This window comes from Piliocolobus tephrosceles, chromosome 5 (assembly GCF_002776525.5).
Source record: "Piliocolobus tephrosceles isolate RC106 chromosome 5, ASM277652v3, whole genome shotgun sequence".
In the NCBI taxonomy this organism is placed as follows: Eukaryota; Metazoa; Chordata; class Mammalia; order Primates; family Cercopithecidae; genus Piliocolobus; species Piliocolobus tephrosceles.
In genome coordinates this window covers 35,665,756-35,687,865 of record NC_045438.1, presented here as the reverse complement: position 1 = coordinate 35,687,865, position 22,110 = coordinate 35,665,756, and the positions used below count along the sequence as shown (strand labels likewise).

General features: G+C 37.6%; 1 protein-coding gene across 1 annotated transcript in view; it reads right to left on the bottom strand.

Annotated features, from left to right (window-relative positions):
• The window catches only part of PEX7 (peroxisomal biogenesis factor 7), a 94,766-nt gene that overhangs the window by 7,794 nt on the left and 64,862 nt on the right, over positions 1-22,110 (bottom strand). The window contains exon 9 of the mRNA XM_023190980.2: positions 12,423-12,522. Within this exon, the coding sequence (XP_023046748.1) occupies positions 12,423-12,522 (100 nt within the window). The remainder of the gene's footprint in view (positions 1-12,422; positions 12,523-22,110) is intronic.

The window sequence follows — 22,110 nt, the reverse complement described above, 5'->3', positions numbered from 1 at the left end:
CTGTAATGGAGAGACAGGTAAGCAAAGAGAGACCTATACTGTAGAGTAATATGTACAATGATAGAGGAATTACGGGGTCCCATAAAAGTAGGCAAGGGGCTGGGCGCGGTGGCTCAAGCCTGTAATCTCAGCACTTTGGGAGGCCGAGACGGGCGGATCACAAGGTCAGGAGATCGAGACCATCCTGGCTAATACGGTGAAACCCCGTCTCTACTAAAGAATACAAAAAACACTAGCTGGGCGACGAGGCGGACGCCTGTAGTCCCAGCTAATACCACACATCTACAGCCATCTCATCTTTGACAAACCTGAGAGAAACAAGAAATGGGGAAAGGATTCCCTATTTAATAAATGGTGCTGGGAAAATTGGCTAGCCATAAGTAGAAAGCTGAAACTGGATCCTTTCCTTACTCCTTCTACGAAGATTAATTCAAGATGGATTAGAGACTTAAATGTTAGACCTAATACCATAAAAACCCTAGAAGAAAATCTAGGTAGTACCATTCAGGACATAGGCATGGGCAAGGACTTCATGTCTAAAACACCAAAAGCAACGGCAACAAAAGCCAAAATTGACAAATGGGATCTAATTAAACTAAAGAGCTTCTGCACAGCAAAAGAAACTACCATCAGAGTGAACAGGCAACCTACAGAATGGGAGAAAATTTTTGCAATCTACTCATCTGACAAAGGGCTAATATCCAGAATCTACAAAGAACTCAAAGAAATATACAAGAAAAAAACAAACAACCCCATCAAAAAGTGGGGAAAGGATATGAACAGACATTTCTCAAAAGAAGACATTCATACAGCCAACAGACACATGAAAAAATGCTCATCATCACTCGCCATCAGAGAAATGCAAATCAAAACCACAATGAGATACCATCTCACATCAGTTAGAATGGCAATCATTAAAAAGTCAGGAAACAACAGGTGCTGGAGAGGATGTGGAGAAATAGGAACACTTTTACACTGTCGGTGGGATTGTAAACTAGTTCAACCATTATGGAAAACAGTATGGCAATTCCTCAAGGATCTAGAACTAGATGTACTATATGACCCAGCCATCCTACTACTGGGTATATACCCAAAGGATTATAAATTATTCTGCTACAAAGACACATGCACACGTATGTTTATTGTGGCACTATTCACAATAGCAAAGACTTGGAATCAACCCAAATGTCCATCTGTGACAGACTGGATTAAGAAAATGTGGCACATATACACCATGGAATACTATGCAGCCATAAAAAAGGATGAGTTTGCGTCCTTTGTAGGGACATGGATGCAGCTGGAAACCATCATTCTTAGCAAACTATCACAAGAAGAGAAAACCAAACACCACATGTTCTCACTCATAGGTGGGAACTGAACAATGAGCTCACTTGGACTCGGGAAGGGGAACATCACACACTGGGGCCTATCATGGGGGTGGGGGGAGGGATTGCACTGGGGAGTTATACATGATATAAATGATGAATTGATGGGTGCTGACGAGTTGATGGGTGCAGCACACCAACATGGCACATGTATACATATGTAACAAACCTGCACGTTATGCACATGTACCCTAGAACTTAAAGTATAACAAAAATAAAAAAAAATAAAAAAAAAAAAAAGTAGGCAAGGGGCCATTATCATCAAATGTGAGGGAAGTGCCTGCTTTCAGGTGGAAGTAATATCTAAGCTGAGGCTTAAAGGAAGAGCTGGCCAGACAGCATTTGTTGCTGTTTTTGGGACAGTGGCACAATGGAAAAAAGGAAAATGTTCTAGGCAGTGGGATACATCAGAGTAAGTAAAGAACTGAATGTTTTAGTTTTCATTTAAAAGTTATAATTGCATTATAACTCCTCTGATGAAACTCAATCTTTTGAGAGGCAGTTTTTTTCTGAATCCCATCTAGGGTTTTTTGAAGGCTGGGGCATCTCTTGTTTGACCCTCTTCCCTTACAGTATGAGTGTGCATGTGGACACTCAACGGCAGGGGCCTCCAGGCTCTACTGCTTCTGTCCAAGGATATGCAAGTGGAAAATGTATTCCTTTATTCATTCCTTTACCCACTGTGGTACATTTCATCCCTATGCCTTTCTGAATTTCCTTTAAGCTAAGATCAACATGCTAATCTTTTCATCAAAAGTCAGAATTAAAATTACTGACATTGTGGGAAAAAATGGTTTGTCAAAATGTTATTTTTTTTACTTAATGTAAAATTTGAAGAGAGAATCAATCTTTGTTATTATTTTAAAAGATGCTATCTACTAGGGTAGTAAAAAAAAAAAAAAAAAACTAAACCAATAGGGTAAGATGCCATTTTTAATTATTAATGCCATTTTTAATTAATTAAAAATTAATAATTTTTAATTATTTCATTTTCACTTTAATACAGCAAAATAGGTATTTCCATTAAAAGAACAAGCACACTAATCAGAAATATGAATTACTTGCTTTGAACTAAAATGTCAGTTTCTTCAAAACATATAATAAAGCTTGAAAAACTGAACAGAAATTTATTTTATGTCAATAAAGTCTATTAATTGGTATGTATGGCATATACATTAAGACATCTTCATGCATGGAAAGCCAGAGAACAACTGTATTAAACCAGTATTTCAGTATTTCCTATGTGCAAAATACCAGACTAAATGCTACATAAATCCAAAAATAGTAAAGAAACATGCATTCACTAAGGAGACTATAACAAAAATTTACCAGTGGTGGATCAAATCACATGTATTATAGAACATCTTCAATAATAATGGTCCCATAAATGTGGATTTTAGAGAAGGAAACATTAAAACGGAAGTATAACACTTTAAATACATGTAAAATTTAGAAAATGAATTTATATCCCTTAATTGTATCAATTCCCTCCACTTTATTAAAATGTTTACACATGCAACTGATAAGGTAACTTATCTCAAATGATTTAATGTGATTGTTAATAATAAGAATTCCAACTGACTCATTAGGAGCTTTACTTTATTAAGAAGTTTTCCATTTTCTATTTATCATTATACCCTTTTTTCTCAATTTCGTGGACAATTGCTTTTGCCCTTGGGAAACTTGTTCAATCTACTGTAATTATCTTTATGACATATGGCCTCTTTAGCAAAAATGAATAATAGAAACAGGCAGAAAGACACAGACAGAATGAAAAAAAATCACAGTTAACTCTACATTTTGAAAAAGCAGCCAAGACATTATATTGCAGTATATTAAACTTGGGACTAAAGGAAGAAACATGTTTTACTTACTCAACCAGCTTACAATAGAAAGTGACTACCGGAGAAATTATGGTTTATTATGATAATCATTATGGAGTTCATGCAAAAGCAAGAAAAGAGTTGATCAATAAACTAAAAAAATTCTTTTCATTAATTCATTCAATAGCTATTTAGCACCTACGTATCAGGTAGTTGACATTAATCCTCTGTGTGTCTCCGGGCACTCAAGATATTTAGCTGACACAAAATATTTACTGAAGCAGAGAAGAAAAGAAGAGGAGGAGAGAAGGAAGAGAATAATTTAATTCTGGAATCAAAAAGGCAGAAATAATTTCCATAGGCAGAGGCGGAGGAGAGCAAGAGAAACGGGGGTAAAAAACAGGGATATGACAAATAACAAAATGTAATTGTTCTGCAATAGAGGATTACATAGGATGGCGAGAACTAAAATTAAAAAGGAAAACAGATTATATTGAATCCTGAAAGCAAGATTAAAAGTTCAGACTCTACACTGAAGGGCATGAATGGGCTTCCTCTTGAAGGTTTCTGAGCAAAGATGACAGTGATAAAAATGACAATTTAACTGGATTAATTTGCAAATTAAAACTAGTATTTAATAGTATGGCAGGAGGTTAATGGTCAGAGTGGTTTAAAAGCATCACAGGAGTGATTAACCATGAATTCTAAAAAGAGAAAGACAGGTTAGGAGGCAAATATAGTAGTATCTGTATTGGATGACAAATGCCTTAAAAAAGGGACAGCAATAGGAAAAATGTATTCTGATGCAGCAACATGATATGTCAGTCTTTTTTCAAAGGTCTCCTAGCAAAGTTACATAATCTTCTTAATCTAGAATCCTGTATATTTTTAATTTTTATTCTTTAGGAATCCTACACCCATACACACACACACATGCACGCACACACATACACAGTTGTTGCCATGTAAAAGTGATTTTTCCCATTTTATTTTCTAACTGGTAATTGTTTTATCTGTAGGGTATTCAATGTTATATATTTATTTTAACTGACTTTCTTATTGGACTCTCATTTTTTTAAATAGGTTTAAAGTTGATATATTTAATACTTATTCAATTTGACAATCATATGAATTGCAAATGACAATAAAATGTTCTACCTTTAAAAAATTTATATTCTATTTTGTTTTCTCCTATTTCTAACTGGCCACACAATTTTTAGGACCATGTTAATTTACAGTGGTGATGGTGGCAGTTCTCATCTTGCTCCTATCTTTAACGTGTTTCAGGTCAAGCACTAACAAAATCAGATTTGCATTATGGAAACCTCTCCCTAGAGGCAACATGGAGAATCAATGTGATAATGGAAACAGCTCAGAGACTAGCTTTGAGATTGTTGCAGTAATCCATGGTAAAGGTACAAATAAGTGCTCATCTAAGGCACTGGAGGTAGAAAGGCATTGTCTGGATTTCAGAGATATTGGTGAGAAATAACTCATAAACTCGGTACCAAGTTGAATTTAGGAAGTGTGAAGAGACAGGAAAACTAGGATGACTTCCCAGATCTCTAGTATGGTCCAAAAATGCAATCAATTGACCAAGTTAGGAATACTGAAAGAAAAGCATGACATCTACTCAGATCTCACAGTAAAGTCCACTGGATACATAGGGCAAGTATCACTAGCATAGAATTATATGACAGCTTCAAGGAGAAGTTGCACCAAAGTAAGAGGGCTAAGATTGAATATTGGAGAACATCTACTTTTGGAAGGATGGTAATGAACATATTTAGCAAAGAGGTAAGGAAGAAGAGGTCAGCATGGTAGCATTGAAAAAATAGGACAGGAAGATTTTTTTCAAATATCAAAATTTTATGGCTAAATAAGAAAAAAGTCTGAAAAAAGGCTAATTTGGTTTTCAGGAGTTTACTGGTGATCTTTTTGGGCTTAACTTCAATTGAATGATGAAAGGAAGACAGGTTTAAAAGAGAGTGTAGATTCTGAGAAACTAAAAGCAAGAGGTCAATCTACTAATTCTAGATATTTAATAATAGAAGAGAAATAGAACTTACTGATAGTGAGACAGGACAGTGGGGTAAGCCCCATAGAGCTTTGAAAACAGAAGAACCGATTGAAGATCTAAAAACAGTGGGTAAGGGAAGAAGCAAAGACGTGGATGAGGGAACCAGTGAGAAAATCAGAAACCCACTGGAAGGATGGGAAAAAAAACAGAGATAACATGCAAACATTTTGGGTGACAGAGACGGAAGAAGATGCTCATTCCTGGGAACTTTCTTTTAACAGTAAGTAGAACATAAGGTCAAACGTCCAGATACTGACACTGAAAAAGGTTGAGGAAAGATACAGTGGAGAATGGGCTAAAAAAATCAAAAAGACTTCAAAGGTAAGTTGAGTAGGACCAAGAGCCCAAATGAAGTTTTTTTAAAAAGCTATTTGAAGTGTGCCTAGTCAGTATATTTGGTGGGTTTTTAGAAGCAATGCTTCATAATCAAGAGAAAGGAAATTGAATAGGAAAGTGAGTGATTCAGAAATGGAAGCTCAGAGGCAGATATCAACAGTAATGGGATGCTATAATTGCAAGGGGTATGTATTAGTCCATTTTCACGCTGCTGATAAAGACATACCTGAGAATGGGAAGAAAAAGAGGTTTTATGGACTTACAGTTCCATATGGCTGGGGAGGCCTCACAATCATGGCAGAAGACAAAGAGGAGCATGTCACGTCTTACATGGATGGCAGCAGTTAAAAAAAAAAAAAAAAGGGCTTGTGCAGGGCAACTCCCCCTTATAGAACCATCAGACCTCATGAGACTCATTCACTATCATGAGAACAGTGCAGGAAAGACTTGCCCCCATAATTCAATCACCTCCCACCGGGTTCCTTCCATGACATGTGGGAATTGTGGGAGTTACAATTCAAGGTGAGATTTGGATGGGGACACAGCCAAACCATATCAGGGTGTCTATGCAGTGCAGAGGGCAGCAGACACAGCCTAATACCATCCATCTAAGGAGCACACTGATATCCTACAGAGCTGGACCTGGGAAATGTTTTATGGCTTGGGGAAAACAACGAGGACTTGTTGTATCATTGTAAGCTAAAAAATTACACAATTATGAAAGCATCAATGAGGAAACAGCAGAGACTAATGCCTGAGGACACCGACTGTTTCTGGCACTTGTTCTTTTTAACTCTAAAGCTAGTCTGTGACAGACGCAGAAAATATCACCTGACATAAAAGGTGAACAGGACACAAATATCCTAACTACCAATAATGCTTGCCATCTTCTAAAATCCAATTTTCCAAACTCATTAGAGAATTCTTAAATACTTTTATCTACTGTCAACCATTAAACCTGATATCAAAGATTATGGAAATAGAGATTTGAACCAAAACAAGAGCCGAATTTTTAAATGATACCTAACCAGGCACAGTGGCTCATACCTGTAATCCTGGTACTCTGGGAGGCTGAGGTGGGAGGATCACTTGAGCCCAGGAGATCCAGACCAGCCTGGGCAACACAGTGAGACCTCATCTCTACAAAAAAGTAAAAAAATAAAAAAGTGGTGCACACCTGTAGTCCTAGCTACTCAGTAGGGTAGGGTGGGGGTGGAGGCTTGAGGTGGGAGGATCGTTTGCACCCAGAAGTTAAGGCTACAGTGAGCCATGACGTACCACTGCATTCCAGCCTAGGTGACATAGTGAGACCCTGTCTCAAATAATAATAATAATTAAAAATAAAAATACATCTAAAGAACTAGTTTAAATCAGAACCAAATCTAATCATCTTACACTGAAACAAAACAAAAATATACAAAACTTCTTCTACCCTATTAATATTTTAAAGAAAACTCATTATATAGGAGCTACATGTTCCTAACATGGACAGATTCAGATATTCACTAATTAAAGATTATGTTAGGTGGGGCATGGTGACTCATGCCTATAATGCCAGTCCTTTGGAGGCCGAGGAAGGAGGACTGCTTGAGTTCAGGAGTTCTAGACCAAACTGGGCAACAGAGCAAGATCCTGTCTCTACGGGGAAAAAAAAAAAAAGAGAAAGAAAAGATTGTTTACCAAGCATTTTGGGAGTCCCAGAAGGTAAACTTGTATATGTAGTATAACCAAACTTTGAAAAACTTGAAAAATACACACACAGATAGAGACCGGAAGGGTAGCTACCATTGGGAAGGAGGGGTTCAGATTTGGGAAGAGGCTTCTGGAATGCAAGCCATGTTCCATATCTCAATGTGGATAGTTGTTATACAGGGGTAGTCACTTCTGGAAAACTAACTGAGCCGTACACTTAAAAATATGTGCATTTTAAAATACAAATTTACATTTAATTAAATGTAAGAAACATAATAATATGGTAAAACCGATTTTTAAAAGAAACATAATAATATGGTATAACAGAAATTCTTTCTCAAGTGGGGAGACTATAGGTACTCTTTTCTCTTTCTTCTAAATGTAATTTCCAAAATTTTGTCATGAGGAAAACATTAAAGCTTATTAAACATACTGCAGTGATATCTGAAAGTGATAATGTTTACTTTAAGAGATTAAAATAATAAATATGCCCCAAAAAGAATGTATAAAGACATGTAAACATGTATCCAGCTTATAAATACTAAACTAAACATCACTGAGCATTTGGAAGAGCAGAATTGATACTGCAGAGCACAAAGTCAGGAATTCTAAAGATAATATAGAAATTCCAATTATATAAATAGGTATATTATAGGTCTAGAATCACAAACTTACAACAAGAAAGAGTATCCAATTTAGAAATAATAAGGATAAGAAAGAAAAGATAAAATGTTAGAACTGTACAAATCATGATTAGAAAAAAAAAAAAATCAAAGAAAACGATGCCTTCAGCCTGTTTAACAAAAGAGGGCGTAGAGCATTTCTCAGCAATTATCCTTAAAGAATGACCCCGGACACTTACTTGTCAAGTTTTAAACTTTTAAAGACAAGATCTTACATTCTGTTAAGAAGAAAGGTGGTGTAATGTAAGAATGCCCTTGACCTCATTTCTCAGATCTCTAAGAAAGGAGAAGCTAAAAAGAAACAGAATTATACACAGAAGAACTCAGATAAATCTCTTTTAAGACTGAGAATATATAAAAACACAGAGCCTTAAAGTAACATCAGCAAGGTCCTACAGCTGCTAAGATCACAAGAGACAACAGGTATATGAAAGCAGATGGAAAGATACTAAGAGGTGACAGAAAGATACTTTCTAAGGGAATAAAATATGATCAAAGAGCAGAATTAACTTACAATCTGTAAATCTGACACACTATGAGACTAAAGGATAAATATAGTATGTTAAAAATAACTTGGCTCGGCACAGTGGCTCACGCCTGTAATCCCAGCACCTTTGGGAGGCCGAGATGGGTGGATCACCTAAGTTCAGGAGTTTGTGACCAGCCTGGTCAACCTGGCGAAACCCCATCTCTACTAAAAATACAAAATTAGCTGGGCATGGTGGCACATGCCTGTAATCCCTGCTACTCGGGAGGCTGACGCAGGATAACTGCTTGAACCCAGGAGGTGGAGGTGGCAGTGAGCCGAGATCGTGCCATTGCACTCCAGCTTGGGCAACAAGAGCAAAACTTCGTCTAAAAACAAACAAACAAACAAACAAACAAACAAACAAATAAAACTTAAACCACCTACTATACCAACAAAGGTTAGTGTGGCAGATTTTAAGTGACTATGAATTCTTCACAGGTCCTCCCATCAAGCCGTAGGGTCTACTTCCCACTCTTTGAATCTGGGCTGGCCTCGCAACTTGCTTTGCAACAGAGGGAATGTTGTGTGGCTTCCAAGTCCAGTTCTCAAGATGACTTACGGCTTTTGCTCTTGCCCTCCTGGAAACACACAACTGTTAAATGCTGAGACCTGGGCACACCTACAGACACACGGCCTGGAAGACAACCAGCACTACCCACCAGACACACTGAACAAGGCCTAAGACTACCCAGCCCTAGTTAAGCCACCAGATGGCTGGAACCACATGGGTGGCCACAGGAAAGACCAAAAGAAGAACTGCTAGGATGAGCCTGGTCCAAATTGCTGACTCACAGAATTGTGGGCAAGTAAAATTGTTGTTTTAGGCCACTAAGTCCTGGGAGTTGTTCGTTATAACAGACAAAATAAGTGAAAGGAAAAATATGGAGATACACGTAGAACTTGATTCATATCTCCCCTAGAAAGGAGTTTGATGTGGCTTGCAAAAATACAAATTATCTCTCTCCTCCAGTCGCCCAAGATGCTGAAAGACGACCAAGGGCAAGACGGTGGCCCCAGTCCCTGCTGTCTTGAAGCAACAGGCCAAGAAAGTGATGAATCCCCTGTTTGAGAAAAGGCCTAAGAATTCTGACACTGAATAGGACATCCAGCCCAAAAGGGACCTCACCCATTTTGTGAAATGGCCCCACTATGTCAGGCTGCAACAGCAAAGAGCTACCCTCTACAGGAGCCTAGAAGTGCCTCCTGTGATGAACCAGTTCACCCAGGCCCTGGGACCACCAAACAGCTGCTCAACGACATAAGCTGGCCCACAATACAGACCAGAGACTAAGCAAGAGAAGAAGCAGAGACTCGGCTCAGGCTGAGAAGAAGGCTGCTGGCAAAGGGGATGTCCCCACTAAGAGACCACCTGTCCTTCAAGCTGGGGTTAACACCGTCACCACCTTGGTGGAGAAGAAGAAGGCTTAGCTGGTGGTGACTGCACATGACGTGGATCCCATTGAGCTGACTGTCTTCCTGCCTGCCCTGTCTCATAAAATGGGGGTCCCTGACTGCACTGTCAAGGAAAGGGCAAGACTGGTCCACAGGATGACCCGTACCACTGTCTTCCACAGATTAACTCGGAAGACAAAAGGGCTTTGGTTAGGATGGTGGAAGCTATCAGGACCAATTGCAATGACAGACATGATGAGATCTGCCATCACCGGGGGGTCAATATCCTTGGTCCCAAGTCTGTGGCTCACACTGCCAAGCTGGAAAAGGCAAAGGCTAAAGAACCTGCCACTAAACTGGATTAAATGTACACTGTTGAGTTTTCTGTACATAAAAATAATTAAAATAATACAAATTATCATTTAAATATATATAAATTAATAATATACACAACTCAAATGTTTGTGTTTAAAATGTATTAATGTTAGATATATTAAAAAAATAAAATACTGGTTGAAATCACCATCTTAATTTGAATAAAATCTATTACTTAGGGATGTATGTCCTCTGATTAAGTCCTCTCATCACAAAGTTGCTTTTAATAAGGTAGGTCTACTATGTGTGGAGGATTTAGAAAACATTTGGTATTCTTCAGACCTGGCGAGGAAGCACCACAGCTGAGGAAATGGGGGTGCTGCAGCTGCTGCCACAGGTTCCAGTCTGGGCTCACAGAGGACAGGTAATAGAAATACGTAAGGATGAGGATTTAATGAATATTTACTTAGGATCCTTTGTTTGGGGGTGCCATGTTTCAGTATGGTACATTATAACTTTTTAAGACTAACATAGAAAACAGGTACAATCATTTTATTAAAAACCATCTATAATAAATTTATCAGAAAAGGCCTAGTTCATCTGAAACACATTATATTTATGCTGAAAATAATGCCATTTCACTCATCACTATTTCGGGTTTTTCTCTTCTTATATGCCATTAAGTCATTTTAAATGATTATTTCTAATGTTAACAGGAACATTCTAATACCAAATGAAAATCTTTTAAACTCAGAATTATATCTTTAATTCCTAAAATGAAAAACTCACAGGCCGAGAACTCATGCCTGTAATCCCAGCACTTTGAGAGGCTGAGGAGGGTGAATCACTTGAGGTCAGGGGTTTGAGACCAGCCTGGCTAACATGGTGAAACCCCATCTCTACTAAAAATACAAAGATTAGGCCAGGCACAGTGGTTCATGCCTATAATCCTAGCACTTTGGGAGGCCAAAGCAGGTGGATCACTTGAGGTTAGCAGTTTGAGACCAGCCTGGTCATGGTCAACATGGCAAAACCCCATCTCTACTAAAAATATAAAAAGTTAGCTGGGTACAGTGGCATATGCCTGTAATCCCAGCTACTGGGGTGGCTGAGGCAGGAGAATCACTTGAACCCGGGAGGCGAAGGTTGCAGTCAGCTGAGATTTTACTACTGCACTCCAGCCTGGGCTGGAGTTAAAAATTAGTTGGGTGTGGTGGTGCATGCCTTTAATTTCAGATACTCAGGAGGCTGAGGTGGGATAATTGAACCTGGGAGGTCGAGGTTGCAGTGAGCCAAGATTGCACCACTGCACTCTAGCCTGGGTGACAGTGTGAAACTCTGCCCACTGCCCCCCCCCACCAAAAAAGAAAAACTTATATATTTATTTAAATTTCAGAACACATTAATGTGAAGTGGGATTTTCTTTCTGTTTAACTTATGAAAGTTATCATAAAAGCACAATTCCACAGTCATGCTCTAGAATTTCCAAATATTGTGTTTCACTGATATGTTGGTTCTTTAACATAGTCTGTATTTAAAGGGCCTTATCACTCAACATACTGTAGTGTTTCTGACTTGACTTTACAGTTTCTAAAATGAAAAAGCTTTTTTAAAAAAAAATCTGAGGGATATTTAAAGTGCAAAGTGTCTACTCTCAAGTCCTCAAGAGAACAATAAGGGAGAAATATATTGTTTATTAACTTAAATAGTAGACATTCTCCTCTACTTGTTCTCCATCTGAAGCCTCCTGTTCGACATGTGGTGTGGAGAGACGGGCGACAGTCCTGAGAGGGTAGTGACCTGCCTGCCCATGGTCTCAACTGCCTAGTGGGACAGCTGAGTCAGGACCACATGCTCCTGACTCCTGCCAACCTGTGGCGACAATCCTGCCGTATTCCATCTTTCTCTTGTCACTTTTCTGTTGGGAGAGGCCTAGGGAAAGTCTTCAAAATGTTAGGATAATACCTCCTGGGAAGGTTCCTTTTTCTCTCAGAGAAATCAATCTTTCAAGAGGAGAAAGGTATGGGAACTTTCTTGATACCTCCTATTCCCTAGTAGTTTAATGCTCAAACACACAAACTTATATAGCTAAAATGGCAACAACGTTATTCATAAAAGCAACGCATGCCACACAGAGTTGGCTGTGAACTTGGGCAGAAGAGAATATCATGAGATTGTATCTGTTACCTGAGTGGGGCTCTGAAGACTGAAGTCTAAACCACAAGTAAACTCTGTATGATGCTCCACTGTTTCAAGAAGAAAGTCAGGCTTTGAAAAGTTCCAGAATCTATGAAGATAAACAAAAGGGAATAATTTAAATGCTAAAACTACCAAAAAACTTATATTAAGAAAAAACAGATATTTGACATAGCAAAGATTTTATCCAAACAGGCTCGACCAATTCATAAATACAGAACCCCACTATTAAGCCCCACATAAAAAATCCTATAAGAAAAAAAAAATGTACTCCATCCTATTATATAGAAAAAAAACCTAATTATTCATCAATCTGCCCTTATAAAAGATTATTCTACTCCCATTAGTATACCTGGTAGGACAGAAGCTTAACAAGTTTTAATTTAAAATATGTTTTTATACTGCACAAGGACATGAGATGATAGTCAGTATGCTTTTGTAGCAATTTCTAAAAGCATTCATGGCTGTAAAATAAGGATACTGAATTAAATGAATGCTAACATTTTGTGATTTTAAATACGACTCCATTTCTCAACAACTGACATGAAAGATCTTAGGCTTAATTTAAATTTCAACAGCAATTAGAATTCTTTGAAAAAAGTCTGTTCTCTTATGAAAATCTCTGTAATTCTGAAATTATCTTTTTTCTTTTTTGAGGCATAGCCTTTCTTACAGATTCCACATCAATATAATTCCTAGAATCAAGAAAAACAGAAATGTATTTTCCTGAGCCAATATTATGTATTCTACTTAACCTCCATAGACTGAAAGTGGTAATATTTACCATAATCAAGCTCTCATTTGTACTGTGCAGACAAGAATTTGGCCCTGTTTTCAATACATAACATAGTACTTTATTTCGAATGCTTTATTTGCTCATCATCTTTTTTATTTGACTCTAAACACACTATAAAAATGGCACTTTCAGGATCATAGAGTCATATCCTAATTCAGCTTCTCTAATGATCTACAACATGGCACACTGAAAGTTTAACAGATCCCGTTGAAAGAGAGTAAATTCACAGAACCAAGAGCCATAGTTTGTTTAACCTGGTGGTATTATTTCCCTAATAAATACAGAGTTGGCCCTATTAAGTTCTGAAAAGGGTTGTTGCTATGGATAATCCACTGTGTGGGTACCAAAGAAACAATGAGTAAATAGCTCATTTATCAGATTACTGAAATCTACAAAATATTTGGGGAGAGTGATTTTACTTTCGAAAATTTGTCTGTTCAACCAAATGAGGGAACAAGCTGTACACATTCTCAAAAATATTAATAGTGGTCTCCACTGTCTTTGCATATTTGTTTCTTTGAATTCTAGAGACAGTGAATTATATCAAAATCTAATTTTCTGGATCCCGATAATGTTTAGAGAAGCAAAAGTAAACATATAATTTTGTAATTTCATTTCTAAAACACGGTTATTCACTGATTTGCATTATTTGAAACAATAATCAAATGATTTTGCATGTGGCTACCATGTTCCAAAAAATACTCAAAATGATTTAAAAATAGGCATTTAATATGGCAAAAAATGAGTTAAAGGAAAATTGAAGGTAGGAAAGTAAGATGGCATCTGCAATAAGATTGGTACATTCCATAAAGTTCTATGTCCTTGATAGGGAAGGACCTCAAGATGCTAAGCTTTCTAGCAGCCAAAGAAAAAAGGGAGACAATCAAGACCCAGATGCTTGGTATCCACAACCAAATTGTTTCTGGAAAGCTCAGAAGGAAATTCGCCCTTGGGAGTTCAGTGACAAGAAACCCAACGTTTATGTAATAAGAACATCCTCAACATCTGTGAGGAAACATACAGATGCTTTGCCAGCTGCTGCTTATGAGTGAATGGCATCACCCTACAGGGCAGTTTAAAAGAATGGGTCTACGGGAAAGTCAATTTGATGTCATCCAGGTATTTAACTCTCTGACTTCATTTGAAATTTAGATTTTATTTCAGCAGAATGGGTAGACTAAATATTCTTTATGTAAACCATAAAAATTGGTTTCTTCTAGAACGTAAGGATAATACAAAGCAACGAGAATTTATTTATACTCTCCTGATAAATTCCTGGAATACAGTTTCTGTTGTTTTGAGCCAGCTTAGGACAAAGCTGCACTGAGATAAGATAAGGTGGGCCTTATGAAAATTAAGATGCCTCACAAAGACACATGGGTGCAGCTATCCAACTTCAGTCTGAAAGTGTGATGAGGGAAGTCACACATTCAGGAGAACTGTGATTCTATTCAAAAGTCCATCTGAATTTGCTCTAATATACAGCTAATGGGTAGTCAAAGTCTCACAGAGTTCTACACCACAGAATAACAGACATAATTTTAACCTGGGAAAAACGATCCAGTATTTATCTGCATCTTGCAAAGAATTCATCAAAGAAAATACATGCTGAAACTCTTTGGTGAAGGGAGGGTTGGTCTACTGAATGGCATAAAGACACTTCATTATACCATTTCACAGCTCTGTTAGAAATTATGTAACACACCAAGTGTATACATTATGGTACAAAAACTAAGAGAGGTTCATTTCCAACAGAATGGCTGACCTGGTTTCTAGACCAACATTTTAAAAACAACTAAAAACCCTGGAGGAAACATAAAAACAAACCATCACCATTAAAACTTCATTAAAGCATTAGTGAGGAACACTAATAGTGTAAAAACCAAGTAAAGTAAATAGCAAAAACCAAGTAAAGACTGGAACCCTGAGCAGTAAATGGAACAAGGAAGCCAGCTTTTGCCTTGAGAAGATTTGCTAAACAGAGATAACCTAAGCTTCAGAGTGCTTCACCTCAAGGGGATCAGGAGTCAGGAAATTTTTTTCAATCAATATTAATATGCAAAATTTAACAATAATTTTCAGTAGTGAAATATCAAAAATATTGTTAAATACGGTAGATTATACAAACTAAGTTGAGAAAACCAAATGCTAAACGGTATGTAAATATACTACAATTTATTATTTAATTGCTAATGGTTTTTTAATAACAAAATAAATATATGTATTTCTTTCCCCATTCTCACTTTCTAATTAACAACTGTTAATAGTTTCATGAGTATACTTCCAGAGTTTTTCTACGTATCTCTCTTCAAGTTTCACCTGGAAAGAGTGAGTTGAAAGGAGGAGGAGCTAACAGGAAGAAAGCGGGTGTTTCTCCAAGTTTTCTCAAGTTTGCAATTAAGGGAATGGGCATGGTCTCTCCTTGCAACCTTCTTCTGGATTCAAGCATCCCGTAAGTGCTATATATCCAAGGGCCTTCATGCATATATCGCATAAGTAAAATGGGCTCCTTTTTGCTGGTAGAAGTCATACTATAATATATCATTAAATGGTCAAATAAGGCACATTATTCTGAAGTGAAATGTTTGTTTTGATCCAGCACATACACTACTTGGTGCCTTTTTGTCTCTTTGCTGATGAAATCATTGACTATTTAATCTCCCTCATGGGAAGTAAATATACTGAATAAGTCTTCAACGATTAAAAATATTACAGAACTGTAGGAACATTTTTCATTTAAATCATTATGTCATAATATAATGTCTTGGTTATCTTTTGCTTTTTGGTTCCACAATTCTTGAACAATGCAAGTATACAGCACTATATTACATCTCTCTTCTTTAAACATTTTATTATTACTTTTTTATTTTTTTTGAGATGGAGTCTTGCTCTGGCGCCCAGGCTGGAGTGCAATGGCGCGATCTCGGCTCACTGCAACCTCCGCCTCCTGGGTTCAAGCGATTCTCCTGCCTCCTGAGTAGCTGGGATTACAGGCACATGCCACTACGCTCAGCTAAGTTTTGTATTTTTAGTAGAGACGGGGTTTCACCATGTTGGTCAGGCTGGTCTCGAACTCCTGCCCGCCTTGGCCTCCCAAAGTGCTGGGATTACAGGCCTGAGCCATCGCTCCCGACCTATTATTACTTTTTTTGGAGACAGTGAAATCATAGGTCCCTGCAGCCTCAAACTCCCGGCCTCAAGCAGTCTCCCCACCCCAGCCTCCCAAACAGCTGGGACTACAGGTGGGTACCACTACGCATGGCTCCTCATAGTCTGTATTAAATAAAATGTCAAAATCATTTCAACGATTAAGCTGAAATTACTTACTTTCTACTGTAACCAAATGTAATTTGAAATCTCTATACTAACACTTGAAATTTAGCCAACAGATGAATTCAGCAGAAGGTTTAAAATATTTTTTTAAAGTTCTTTCTTTTCCTTTTCTGTACTCAACTTATGAGTTAGTCACGAATTACTTATGAGTCTTTCCTTACTATGAGAAAGGGACAATGTTCTGGCTATTTTTCAATGCCTTACATGTACATTAATTTTTGTTGTGTTTTTATAATTTTAAGCAAATTGCACTATTATACTCCTCTCCATTTGCAGTGCTTGGGCACAGGAGTCTCTAGAGCAAGTAGCAAAAATGTAATGACACTTACTTTCACCTCATTTAGTTACTCATTCATTCAACAATTTATGAGTCCTTCCATGTGCCAGGTAGGTGCTAAGCACCATATATGCAAGACAGACATGGCCTCAGCCCTCCTGTGTGGCTCATAGTTCAGTGAGATCAACTGACATGTTTTGAAAAATCACCAAAACACAAATGTAATGACAACTGACAAGTGCCCCAAAAAGATAATGCAGGATGACTTAAGAGGATGTCCTGAGGAAGTGACATCTGAGCTGCAAATCTGAAGGCTGAGGAGTTAGCCAGGGAGAGAACAGAAGAGCAGCTTGTCCCTTGTCTGCAAGGAGCCTGACAGTGTGTGACCGGGAGGGCCCATGAGGCTGGCACAGGGAAAGGGAAGAATGTTCCAGGACATAAACAGGGCCAGGTCAAACAGGTCTTATAGGTCATTTGAAGAACTTGGGATTTTCTCTTTAAGAAAAGAAAGAAAGAAAAAAAAAAAAAAAAAAACCACTGAAGGATTTTAAGCAGCAACTTAAATTTGTGTGGTCAGTTTACTTGAAAGCATTTTAATAAACATTTTTCATTTAGAAAAGTTCTAAATTTACAGATAACTTGTGAAGATAGTAAAGGAGGGGTCCCATACACCTCAACAGCCAGGTTCCCCTACTGTTAACATCTGTCTATGGTCAGCTTTGCCTTCAAAGGTGTCTCTGGCCACAGTGAGAAGAATGGACTTGAGGGCTTGAGTGGGTAGGGGAAGATCAGTGGTCCAAAAAGAGATCATAGCAGCTTGGACTTAAGGTGCAAACCGTGATGATGAAGAAAAGTTGATGGACTGGAGATTTATTTAGGCAGAAGAATTAATATAAACTGGTGATTAATGGAACAGAAGACACAAAAAAAGATTCTCATGTTTCTTGCTTCATTCATAATACTTCCATGCATTTATTTATTTCTTAATACAAATCTATCCTCCTTTAATAGGCAATAAGCTCCTTGAATTCAGGGACAGTGTCCTATTCTTCTTTGTATCTCTTGCATGTATAAAAATGTCTGACACATGGTCAACCAAAGAATTTATGGACACTTATGAATGAATGAATAAGCAAATAAATATACAATGGGTATAATTATTCTCATTTCAAAGGTGAAGACAATATGGTCCAGGAAATTAAGCAATCCATGGTTATAGAGCTAATAAATGGCAGCCCCAAAACACAGACCCTCCTGACATCATGTCTAGTACTTTTTCTACTAAAAAAGATGGCACCATACATTTTTTTCTCTAGGCCTAGGTGATGCCAGAAAATTTTAAATATAGGTGGGCAGGATCTGGAATTCTTCAGGCAGTTTTGATTAACACCCTGAAAGTTCAAATAGGCCCGGACCAAGTCAAGTATCCCCCAAACTCTTCAAACAACAGAAAGAATTTCATGAGCCAAAGCCCATGCCAAGAGCCCATTAGTGAGCCACTTACAATCAAAACCCTAAGGAAATTATGAGCCAGAATACATCTGAACTACCATGGCAAGGACTTTAGGAATTTTCTTTTCTCTCTTCTAATATTTTTTACATGCACATACTGCATCCTCTAGTCTACTGTGCTGTCTCTTTCTAACTTATGTATCACTCACCTCTCTTTCTGTAACCACTCAGATTTCCATCCTTTTGCAGTGAACCCCCTATAGAACATATGGACTCATGGGCCTATTTCTTTATGATCTGTATCACTTTTGGAAGGGATTAAACAACAGAAGTGGTCGGGCATGGTAGCTCATGCCTGTAATCCCAATACTTTGGGAGGGCAAGGCAGGTAGATCACTTGAGGTCAGGAGTTCAAGCCCAGCTTGAGCAACATGACAAAACCCTGTCTACCAAAAATACAAAAATTAGCCAGGCATGGATGGTGGTGGATGCCTACAGTCCCAGCTACTTGCGAGGCTGAGGTACGAGGATCGCTTGAACCAGGAGGTAGAGGCTGCAGAGAACTGTGACCAGCAGTGAGCCTTAGCAACAGAGTGAGACTCTGTCTCAAAAAAAAAAAAAAAGAAAAGAAAAGAAGTTGTTGGCTAGCAAAACAATTTTATAGAGTTAAGCTATTCATTCACTCAAAAATATTTATTGGGCCGGGCGCAGTGGCTCACGCCTATAACCCCAGCACTTTAGGAGGCCAAGACGGGTGGATCACGAGGTCAAGAGATTGAGACCATCCTGGCCAACATGGTGAATCCCAGGTGTCTACTAAAAATACAAAAATTAGCTGGGGGTGGTGGCGGGCGCATGTAGTCCCAGCTACTCGGGAGGTTGAGGCAGGAGAATCACTTGAACCTGGGAGGCGGAGGTTGCAATGAGCTGAGATTGTGCCACTGCACTCCAGCCTGGCAACAGAGTGAGACTCTGTCTCAAAAAAAAAAAAAAAAGAATTATTAATGATAACATTCATTTATTTGCATGATTTGATTAAAAATTGTTTTTTGCTTTTGGAACTTGTACTAATAATAACAAAAAGTTTAAAACACAAAAAAACCTAACTACCTGCTAAATGAAGAATACATGATAAATTGTGAAAAATTACTGAACAATTTTCAAAGATGTCTCTCGGAATGTTCAATGACTAATATCCAGAAACCCCACATTTACAAACTTTGAAGGTTACATATGATAAAATTTCAGACTTAAGCTTCCCTCTCAAAATGAGTCCATCACAATATTTCATCTAAAACTCTAATCAGATCAATATTTTAGAGGAGCAGACTTTACTTCATCACAATAAACATTAAGCCTGGGAACCACACACACAAAGCCTAGGGTACTTGGACAAATTAATGAAAATCATCAGGCTGATGGAAGGCCTGCTCTGAGAGTATTTATGGCAGAGATCCGCAGGGATGCAGGACGACTTTCTGAAGAATGCCACATCTCAGTAAGAGGAGATAAAGCAAAAGAGCCAAAACTCCTCTGTGGTTTGTGTATTTGCTTACTGGTACAAATCAAAGAATCACGACTTTTGCAATACAGTTTCAAATAAATACTTGACTAAAAAAAGAAAGAAAACTGGAAGAACTCTACTCATGAAATAGTATCGCTATCTTAGGAATAAGAATAGTCTGTGTACATCTGAAGAGTAACTGGCAGCACCAAAATGTGGCCACCTAGAGCAAAAGAACATTTCACCGATGGATAATGTGACCACATAGCGTTGCTTTAGAACTTCACCCCATATCTAAATGTTGACAATCATTAAGCTTACAGCAGCTGCCTATGCTTTGGTCATTTATTAGCAACATTACCATGAAATACTTAATGTCCTCATCTCTGCAGCTAAGCATTTATGAATAAACCCACTCAGGCCGTCATGTAATGGAATGTCCGCACTGCTTACGATGATCTCCTTTATTTAACAACTCTCTCCTCAGCAGACGGTGGACACAGTGATGGGGGTGTGGAGGGGGAGAAGACAGACACCGACAAAGAGAGAAAAAAACAGAGACAGAGCAGACCAAATAATTCTGTTCTTTTCTTGTAAACGGACATGAAAGCTTGAGGAAAAAAAAAGAAAAAAAAAATCAGCCTTCAGGACGAGGAGGAATGACAAAGTCAGCTGTACAGTTTCAGTGCCTTCCATAGGCTGCACTGCGCACCGTGCTCCTGCCTTTGGGCTCTGAGGGACCCCACAGTCTGAGAAATATTCCCCCATTTATATTTAAGCTATCTAACAATGGTTTCTGTTTTACATATGTGTGCACAGACACACATACTGTAAATAATATAGTTGAGAAAGATAAGGGACTCTGCTGAATTTTATTTAGGATGAAAATAGATGAATAATTACAGTTTTTTATTTTCCATATGGTTCATTTCATTAAGTCCAATCTCTAAGAATTCCATTTTAGAATATTCAGTGTTGCCACACTCTAGGATTTCCAGACAGGCCTCAAAGGGTGCATTATTCATCCTTGTGCTCTCTGGGAACTGTGTAAACTACTACCAGCTGACTGGCAGTACCCAGTTGGTCTAAGTAAATAGGCTTACTATGTGTGCAAATAACGGAGAGAGGGAAAGGCAGGTTTTCTGCTCAATTATTCTTTTCTTAAAAACTATAATTGCAGAGATTAGAGTCAACTAATTCTACAAGGTTTATAACAGAAAACAGCAGCTTCCTGCTGTACTTTTTCAATCTTTCACCTCCGAGGCAATCACTCTAAATTCTTTTAGTTGCTTCTTCTGATATTTTACTCTATATTTCTAAATAATATGCTCATGGAGCTCATTTATTTTGTCATTTTCAGATATTATCTTTTGACTTCCTACTCTGAAAAATGAGAAAAAGCACTATCTACATTTAAAAATACAAATACAAGCAACAAAATCTACTCAGTTGCCCTACTGAAACCGCACAATAGGATTTTTTTAAAAGTATGATGCAAATTAACTGACAAAGTCCATAAATTTTCTGTAGGAACTAATCAGCAGAATTCAAAGTTCAAAGCAGTGACTTACACTGCATTAAGCTAAGGCTTAACATTCCTCGCTCCTTTTAGATTTATCTATTTATTCATGTGCTTGCATTCGGTTATGAATTAGACATGGATCTGGTTTGATTCTTAAAGAAAAATGTTAGTAACAAATAATTCTGCAAATGCTCTGCAGTTATAAAGCAAGCTATTTAAAACCAAAAGTCTTACAAGTTTCTTTCCAATTAATGTATGTTGTTTCATTTTATAGGAAATTATTTTCATTTTCATCTGGTACTTAACTTACAAAAGTATACTTCACTTCATGAAAAGATCTTTCTAGTATGATAGTAATTAACACAAGAATTTTCTAAAATAAACAAGTCAAATGGAAAAACTCTTTTGGGACATATTAAAAAACTAACATATCAACAAACTTGGGAGTTATTGCTTCATACATACAAATATGTATCTTAACCCAAAGGTATATGAAGCTTGGAGATTTGTCAGTATATTGCATATTACAATTGATTTGCAGAAAAAAATAAAAATGTTTATCTGTCACTTTAGTTAACAATCAGGAAATACGATGGTTCCAAATGTGCTAAATACTAACATTCTATTAGTTAGTCAGTGCTGACTTAACCACAATTGAACAGCAAGTTTTCTCCTTGGAAAAGATTTCGCATTCCAGCAGGACTTTCCACCTTAAATTGTTTTATTAATAACTGCTTCAGAAATATTTAAAGTGGAAACCATATTAAAATACAAGTGTTTGAGCTTCTACAGTCA